This window comes from Crinia signifera, chromosome 11 (genome assembly GCF_055691185.1).
Source record: "Crinia signifera chromosome 11, ASM5569118v1, whole genome shotgun sequence".
NCBI classification, from domain to species: Eukaryota; Metazoa; Chordata; class Amphibia; order Anura; family Myobatrachidae; genus Crinia; species Crinia signifera.
The window spans coordinates 122,163,205-122,172,630 of record NC_139227.1 but is presented as its reverse complement, the minus strand read 5'-3'; the positions used below and the strand labels follow the sequence as shown (position 1 = coordinate 122,172,630).

At 46.8% G+C, this 9,426-nt stretch overlaps 1 protein-coding gene across 1 annotated transcript in view; it reads right to left on the bottom strand.

The window, feature by feature from the left end:
* Positions 1-5,348: 5,348 nt before the first annotated feature.
* The window catches only part of DENND5A (DENN domain containing 5A), a 42,643-nt gene continuing 38,565 nt past the window's right edge, over positions 5,349-9,426 (bottom strand). Inside the window, 1 exon segment of the mRNA XM_083164616.1 lies at positions 5,349-6,466. Within this exon segment, the coding sequence (XP_083020742.1) occupies positions 6,283-6,466 (184 nt within the window). The 3' untranslated portion in view covers positions 5,349-6,282.

Below are 9,426 nucleotides of genomic sequence, written 5' to 3'. Positions count from 1 at the left end.
ATAAATACCCCACTCCTCAACCCCGGACCCCTCTCCATCTGCCCCTATTACTAATACCCCTCTTACTTACCTAGACACTGCTGCCCCCTCCTCACTGTGACACCTCTCTCCCCTCTGCCTCCGGCCGCCGTCACTTTATCTCTGGCCCCTTATCGGTCCCGATCTCCGGGAGAGGAGGCAGCAGCAGCCCCTCCCCTCCTCCTCCCCCTTCCCACCGGTCTGGCTGTGTCTGCCCCCTCTGCACCTTCCCTCCTCCCCCCAGTGTCTCATCCTCTCCCACCCCTTTACTGACTTCAGCAGCCAGCTCCTGTGGAACTACAAGTTCCAGCAGGGCAAAACTGGCTGGCACTTGTAGTTCCAGAGCTCTCTAGTTTCAGCCCCTCCCCCCTCTCAAGTGCAAATTGCTGCCCCCCCCCCCCCCTCCAAAACCCACTTTCACACCCTCCTGTGACAGTCTGTGGGGAGAGACTGACACTGACTATACTCTGTGTGCCTCCAACCTCCCAGGCCCCACAGGGTTAATGGGGGTGATGTACTAAACCCCCCCCCCCCAGACTGGCTGATACTATCTGGTGTACTGTAAGCACTGAGCTATACTACATCTTATCTCATCCACTTTCCTCTCCCACAGACCATGTGCTTATATACAGAATTACACACTAGTATTATTTCCCAGGAATTACTCTCCAGGAGTTCAGTTATCCCTCCTGTCCTGGGTTCCAAATGTGAAGTCTTCACTTCTTGCTACCATATTTATCAGAATATCCATCACACAGTTCAAATCACCTGTTTGTGTATATGTGCTTAGGAATAAATAGGTCAAATAGAGCCAATCATCTGTTATGCACTGCACACAATGTGCCAACGTTTTTTTCTTGGGGAGGGGAGGGGGGGGGGGGGGGTTTAGGAGAATGCATATTTGATGGTATAAAGCACTAAAGGCCCCTACATCTGCAATATCTGGATGGGGCAGAGGAATCGGGTGAAAGCCGCCCAAATCGCATGTGTATGCCATCCGATCCGGTGCGCTGTGCATCGGATCAGATCCGGAGGTCGGACCTGTCACCAGTCCGACCTCTGTCTCGCCCTCTCCCAGCTGCGTGGAACGAGGTAGCATGCGATACATTGTATGTGAAAGAACAGCATACGATGTATTGCATGCGATCCTGTCACTCAGGAAGGTCCTGGGTGGCTCAGGGGGGGTCGGATGGCCCCACACTGCTGCGATACATTGTGGGGGTATATGGCCACCTAACACGAGTGCTTTCCTTCTCTGGATTCACTTTAAGATAACAACGTCCCTGCTCAGATTTCCCAGTAACTTCCATACAACCTTCATACACCTCACTGCGCCCTTCCTGGGGCGGCACAAACATCTCCCTCCTCCTTCTGCTCACACCATTCGCTGTAGGGCTGAAATAGCCACGGCCGACTTTGTTCAAGGACGTTTTAGGTGGATTTACCAAACCAGTTCCCTTATACAGCCACAGTTATTCCCAGGGCCTAGCGAACAGGTAAACTCGGCCCGGCCAAAATAACCCCCCGTCCCTCCCTTCGGTTCGGCGAGTGTGAAACTAACCGAAGTCGTTCGCTCCTGAGGTTTGCACATGTGCATAATCGCACATACGCATGCACAAACCCCAAATATCGGGGGACGGTGCTGAATTCAGACCCAAACGAACAGGTCTGAATGTTCACTGTCGTGCTCCCATACCTGACCAGTAAGGATGTGCAGGAGTTCATTTACTAAAGCTTCTAAATATGAAGAGGTTATGTTGTCCATAGCAACCAATCAGATTCTGTCTTTCATTTTCCAGGATGCAATAAGGAAATGATAGACAGAATCTGATTGGTCATTATGGGCAACATCACCTCTTTTCATTTTTAGAAGATTTAGTAAATTTACCTCATAATCTCATGGCATGGAAAGTTCCGGCTCATTCAATAAGAGGCCGGAACATCAAGAAAACCTGGCACTGCCACGTCACCAGTTCCCCTCTCAGGCGTATACAGTATTCGTGTTAGGAAGCAAGCACAGGTAATGGACTGAGGGGACATATAAAGCACCAAAGCGGAATGAAAAAAGAAGACGCTGAAGTATTGTCGGCAAGAGAGGTGACGCTTTCCCCATTGTTGTCCAAGTATGGCCCATAGGGCCAGTCACAGTGCAGTAGTGCATGCTCCCAGGTGTCAGTGTATATGTGCAGCAGCAGATGTTAGGGTCAGTGTGCTGACTGTTAGTAGCCAGTATGGTGGTTGAGGTTCTCTTCAGACATTTCTTGTGGGAGGCCATCTTTATGCTGCATTGCCCATGCATTGCTCCTGGGTAGATAGAAGGGTGACAGCATCTTTTCTGGCCATCACACGTGTGTGTGAGAAAGGTGACCCGGGGAGCTCTTCTCACTGCATATGCATCACTGGGTCTACTGAGAAATGGCCGACAGTCCCAAGATGGCCGTCATACAGTCGGCCCACGGGGACAAAAGGCTGACAGAGTCAATAGGATATAAAAAGTGAGACTCCACAAAAGAGTCAACTGATATGAAAGATTTACACAGTAATGTCAACAGGAGAATGATTAACAAAGATTGTGTAAATGTAGCCACATGTAAGCCAAGCAGGTGAAGATTTCCAATCATAGCCCACATGGATAGTAGTAACTGATGAAAACATTTCCAAAATATGGGGGGAAAAACATGTCAACCAATTACATGTCAACCTTCTGTACCTGTCAACTTAATGCTGCACTATACACCCAGCTGTTTATTGCAGCATACCCATACACCTCATAACCAAATTAGCCAAGTGGTTTGCCGCACCTCTTGCTCCGCCCCCAGCATCTCATCTTCCTAACTTCCTTCCTCCTTCCACAACGATCTCTCTACCTTTCTGTCCCCCATTGACTTGCTTAGGCCTCATGTCTTCTGTCTCCCGTTGCCTTAGGTCAGTGGTAGCCAACTCCAGCCCTCGAGAGCTACCAACAGGTCACATTTTCCAGACAACCTAGCTGCTGCACAGCTGCACTCGTTACTGACTGACACATTTTCAAAGATCCATAGGTGGAGCTAATTACTTCACTTGTGATTAGGGTGACCAACTCATCCCTTTAATCCGGGACACATATTAATTACACAGGTTCTGTGGCTGGCTTTCACCTGGTTTTAAACTGCCACACCTCAAGACTCCATTTTACCTGGTTTTAAACTGCCACAGAACCTGTGTAATTAATATGTGTCCCCAGTGGCGTAACTATAGCACCGCAGCCCCCACGGGGCCGAATTCGCTGCTTACCCAACAGGCCTGAATCTCCTCCATTCTGCCATATTGATACTTTTGACCAATGTTCGATGTATATTGTGTATGCTCAATTTGTCGTTCATTGACTTGTCCCATTGGTTGAGCTGCACGGCCAATGGGATGATTCCACGGTTTATAAAGTGTTGTTACGTGTAGCAGAATGCGGCACTGCAACGTTGAAATGTATCATTGCATTACATCGCTGGGTTGCACCGCGGAAGGGATGTATCCAGCTTAGGGTCTGGTTCACATGTTGTAACATAACCCATTATCATGGTTAGCATCATCTCAGGCACAGAAAAGGGGCTTTGACTTAACGCTGCTCACATGGGGTTTGTATGTGTCCCATGTTAAAGCTGGGATTTGGCCAGTTTCCTATTCTATTAACATTAAAGATTTATTTTCTCAACAAATTTGGAAGGTGGATCTACAGCTAAAGGACACGGGGGGTTATTCTGGTTCACTCGCAAAGGCACAATCACTCTCTAACGGACAAAACCATATGCACTGCAGGTGGGGCAGATGTAACATGTGCAGAGAGAGGGCCCTCTTTCCTCCTGTTGTCAAAGCCCACTTCTCTTCACATGTCACTCACAGCTCTCCTATACTCCAACACTCAGTGACCATTTTCGTCTCATACTCATCCTCATCATTGGCCTCAAGCCTCTAGTTGTATGTTGATTGAGTCCTCACTACTTATATTTATGCTGTAATGTGTATTGATCTGTGGCGCTCTTTATTTGTACTGTATTTTTGTTATTTATTCAATGTTATGCCAAGTTTTGTCTCCCTGTACTGTTCCTTTGTACGGCGCTGCCAAACACTTGTGGCGCCTTATAAATAAAATTATAATAATAATAATAATAATAATAATAGGATCGCATTTTACAATGCAATCCTGAGCGGTAAGGTTCCTTGAGATATTGGCCCCTACAGGATAAGTAGCAATTGACTTTGCACTTATGCCTGGTTAAGTCGTTACTCTGAAGTAAACAGCGCCATCTTGTGGATGTTTTACAAAGCATTGTTTCAGAAAGCTAAAAGTTGCCCATACATAAGGACAGGCATGTCCAAACTATGGCCCTCCAGCTGTTGTAAAACTACAAGTCCCATCATGCCTTGCCTCAGTTTTGCTATTAGGGAATACTTAAACTATGGCAAAGCATGCTGGGATGTGTGGCTTCAGGAGCGAACAACTAAAAAGCGCCCAAATGGAGGGGGGGGGGGTCTGACCTCACTCCCGGCGGGGTAACCTCTTGGGCAGTACATGTTAATTGTAAACATAGTAAGGTGCCAATATTTCCTGACAAATATTGGCAGTCACCAATTCAATCCTGCCATTAACGACAGCATTGAAGAGGGTCAGCTCCGTCTTTTTAAAAAGCCGGATCCGTTTTGACCATACGCAGTCGTTTTCTACAATCCACGGCCTTTCCGATACTCGACAGCCGGAACATTGAATTCTTGCTGTCCAGTTACAGTCGGAAGAAACAAAAACAGCCGGGGAGTCCGACTGTCGGGACGTTCCAACAATTGGCATCCCGGATTGAATCCCCCCCCCCCCCCCCCCGAGGCTTGCAAAGAGAAATATGCAGGGTACACTTTCTAAATATGAAACGCTGCTATGGAAAATGATAATAAACTCTGCAATATAACAGATTCAGGGGCAGATTTATTAAGCTTGGTGAAGTGATAAAGTGTCTGGTTTTTATCACCGGCCAATCAGCTCCAAACTGTGAAGTTACAGGCTTGGTTTGAAAAATGACAGTTAAGAGCTGATTGGCCAGTGATAAAAACCAGACACTTTATCACTTCACCGAGCTTAATAAATCTACCCATGAGTTTGAGGTGCTTAGCATCGTTGTGGCCAAACATATGTTAAGTACCTCAAATGAACGTTGTTATATTACAGATCTCACTGTAATTATTCTGATTAGCAGTGTGTAGTATTCAGAGTACACCTGCATTTTTTCCTTTTTAGCGGCCAAATGTCTCATTTTTAACTAGAACAATTTCATTCGCACCCACAGAACAGAAACCAGCACACAGCGTTGTGTAAATGTATTTATTTACTTCTTTTTAACCTGATCTGTGCAAAACACCTCTTGCTTCTGAGTCGGCTGACCAGCTGGGGAGGAGGGGGTAAGAGGCGGGTGAGCAGCCCGATCCCCGAAAGTCCTTGTATTATTGCATGTCAAAGGAACATAAAGCAGCATTATTAAAGTAGCTTGGATATAATAAATCAAGGTTTAGCCATCATCTCCGTATGATGGGCGAGCTCAGGACGAATCTCCTGCAAGAGGGCGATCCGACGGGGGGAGGCGGGACTCTGCTTCCTCCGCCTTCATACGCTCTCTGCGCTGGGAACAGACTCCGAGCATTATGGGTAGTGCAGGTTGCAGCGTGATAAGGAGAACGAAAGCCATTCATAGTTAAATAAATAAAAAATAAAGCATATTTAAAACCATATTCTGTGCATTTGTGTAGCGATATATAAAGTCTCTCCACGTTCCATCACTCAGAAATTAATACTGATAATAATAATAATAATGAAAAAAAAAAAAAAAAACAAGATTCCGTAACACTGTGGTCTAGCTCAATAAGATTTAAAAATATACATATACATATTTTTTTATATAACAGCAAATAATTGATGACGTGCCGATAAAGCAAATATCGATACAATGTAACAGACGACTTGGGGGGAAAAATAAAAAAAATCTTCACCGTGATGCTGCGCCATCTGCAGAGCGAACGCGACAGGTTAAAGGCTCGGTAACTAGAACAGCTTCATAATAAGCCGTACGATATTCACTAGCTCTCTCGTATGAAAGATGTAAGAAGTCATAAAGCACTGTAGAAAAGAGATACTCTCTAGTATATTACAGGGCGCGGCTCCGGGTCGTTGTCGGACTGAGGCAGCGGAGGATCCGCTCTGTGCACAGTAACTATAAGATCTCTCTGGGGTTCTGGGTGGGCGACGGCTCAAATGTTTATTCCTTTGATGAGGGAACTCTCTAACGTTATGTTGAACTCCTGCAGCATCTGTAGCACACGGATTAATGAGTTGACGAGGGTGTGGTCCTTTAGTAAAGCAGTCTCCTCATACATTTGTGCTATGATGGGGCAGTCGGCCAACAAGGCGATCCAATGGTGCAAATAGTGGTCCCTGGGGGGAGAAGGAAGAGTTGGTTAGCGAGCTGCTTAGGCACTCCTCGGTGGTTGCCCCATGATCTAGCGCAAGGATAGAGAACCTTTGGCGCTCCAGCTGTTGCTGGACTACACATCCCAGCATGCCCTGCAACAGTTTTAGCATGGCAAATAGCAAAACTGTTGCAGGGCATGCTGGGATGTGTAGTTCAACAACAGCCGCAGGGCCGAAGGTTCTCCATCGCTGATCTAGGGGGCCGATTCAGACAGGTCTGAATTCGTCCCCGTCCCCAATGTTTTTGGTCTGCACATGCGGATGTTTAGGTCCCGCTGCGAGGGACTTACGCTTAGTTTCTCTTTGCCGGGGCGCCCGCAGCCTCAGTGACAGGCAGGGGGAGGGGCGTTTGCTGGGGCCCAGCCAGCGTTTCATAAGCGTGCCCACAAAAACAGTGGGCGTGCTCATAGGAACGCTGGGCGGACCGCAGCAGACGCAGGTGTTCTCCTGCCTGCTCGTGGCGGGTGCATGAGGTCACATGACATTAGCGCCCACCCCCAATTCAAAGACCAGGCATCTTAAACGTAAGGATTGTTTGGTGGGTCAAATCACACAGGACGGTAATCTCAGTTTTGAACAATTGGAAATGAGGAGAGAGGCCCCCCGTTAAGTTTGTGATTGGGTATCTTTATGATGCTCGGGGGTGTGCTACCACTGGACAAATTATTAAGGTAGAAATTGGAGGGAAAGAACAAGTTTGTCACGGTAGTGGTGCACCACAATATAATAAGACGACTTAAAAAGTAACCTTTAATAGTCTATTACATAAAAAAGAGGGAGCTGCGAAAATATGACAAACTACATGTAACATATAACAAGGACAAGTGAACAAATGGTGCAAGTTAAAAACTTGGGCTCATGCGGCGTCCCTTAGCACTTTATATTCCTATTAACTTTATTATAACGTCTCTTCCCTATGTGTCGGCTGGATCACCTGTTACCACTAGAGGGACGTGCTGTATTCATAAGTAATTCCCTGTCTGTGATTTTGTCTGACTGGTCACAATGTTGCCATATAAAGATATTACGATTTTGTATCACAATGTCTGTTTACAATTAAACAGTAAAGGGTGCAGCGTGGACCACAAATTAATGCAGAATTTCCATATATATAGATTGATACTGAAGATGTTTCACACTGTGTAGCGCACGGGTCCCATTGGGCGGAGCGACACAGTGGTATTGGGATCGGGCAGTACGCAAAAATTGCCTGGTGTGTACTGCTCCGTTTCACATTAATGAGTCCAACGATTACTGCATATCAGGTGAATACAATTGCTATGGGGCCTTCAGTATCGGCAGAGTTAAGGCACTAAGTATATGTCAATTGATGCCGTATAGAACTACACCCCGTGCATGCAGCACCAGGGTTGCAGGTAGTTCCCTGCACGGCTGGTCGGAACGGCTTGTGTCACGCTGTAACACCTTACATATGCCAGTATATATACCAGTAGTGTGAATTGGCAGGCAGTAGGGTGGAACGTGCCGCTAGGACCTCTTGAGTGCTGTATCTGACAGTACGGGTTAAACCCTGTTGCTTTCTTGCACGGTTTAAAGAGGGTAGCTAGCATTCGTTCAACACTTTATACTGCGCCGACACGGTGACCATACAGACATATATAATATTACGCTAAACATTAGAGTCCTTAAAAGGACTAGAAATAAGACAGACAGACAGGGACAAGGAAGGCTGAGGGAGCGACCGCACGGCTGTGGAGGTTGCCCTGAAGAAGAACTGCGAAGCGTACGCCCGCCTCCACAGCCGTGCGGTCGCTCCCTCAGCCTTCCTTGTCCCTGTCTGTCTTATTTCTAGTCCTTTTAAGGCCGCATGAGCCCAAGTTTTTAACTTGCACCATTTGTTCACTTGTCCTTGTTATATGTTACATGTAGTTTGTCATATTTTCGCAGCTCCCTCTTTTTTATGTAATAAACTATTAAAGGTTACTTTTTAAGTCGTCTTATTATATTGTGGTGCACCACTACCGTGACAAACTTGTTCTTTCCCTCCAATTTCTATCTTAAACGTAAGTCCTGGGCTAATTTTCACAAATCATTTGATGGAGAGTGTGGGCGCACGCGGGCGGATGTTTATGCGTACACATCCGCTGGCAGCATAGCAATTTGGGCGGCAGGGTGGGGCATGCTTTTGGTGGGGTGGCGTTTAACTGCTCTCTCGGAGGCGAATACACGCAGCCTAGTAAGCAGGTCCGAATCGGGCCCCTAGTGCCTTGCCAAAGGATGCGGCAGACATGGAGGGTCACCGAAACGTAATGACTATACTCCTACAGGAGCGGTGTAAGGGGGAGATCCACATGTGAATACCCTGCGTGGTGAAACCTCTGGTAATGCACGAAACCCAATGATTCTGCATGAAATGGGCATCTCTGCGGATTAAATACAGGTGTGGTTCGTCAGGCGGACAATGTCTACATCCAGGAGAACAAGGGCGTTTCTGATGTCGACATCCACACTGACAACTCTCTTCACTCGGCACAATTTACCAAACGGAGTCACGTGGAGCGGTAAAGGAGGAAAATGTTCCAATAATGAAAAAAAACCTCATGCCGAACTTACATGTGTCGACCAAAGACGTGTCATCCTTTTGACCATGTTGATCATAGTCTATCTGCCAACCATTACAAAGGGCCAGATGTATCCAGCTTCAAAAAGTGATAAAGTGGAGAGGGATAAATGACAGTTGGGGGCTGATAGGCTGGCTGTTTATCACTCTCCACTTTATCACTGTTTGAAGCTGGATACATCTGGCCCTTTGTAGTGGTGAATTTATCATGGGTTTTGTCCTCATAGCGCCTGATGTTGGGGATTAGCGGAGTACATTTGGCCACACGGATAATTAGGTTAAATCCAGCACCTAACTGCCATCAGCCCTTATGATCAGGCTACAGCTTCTCACAACGAATTGG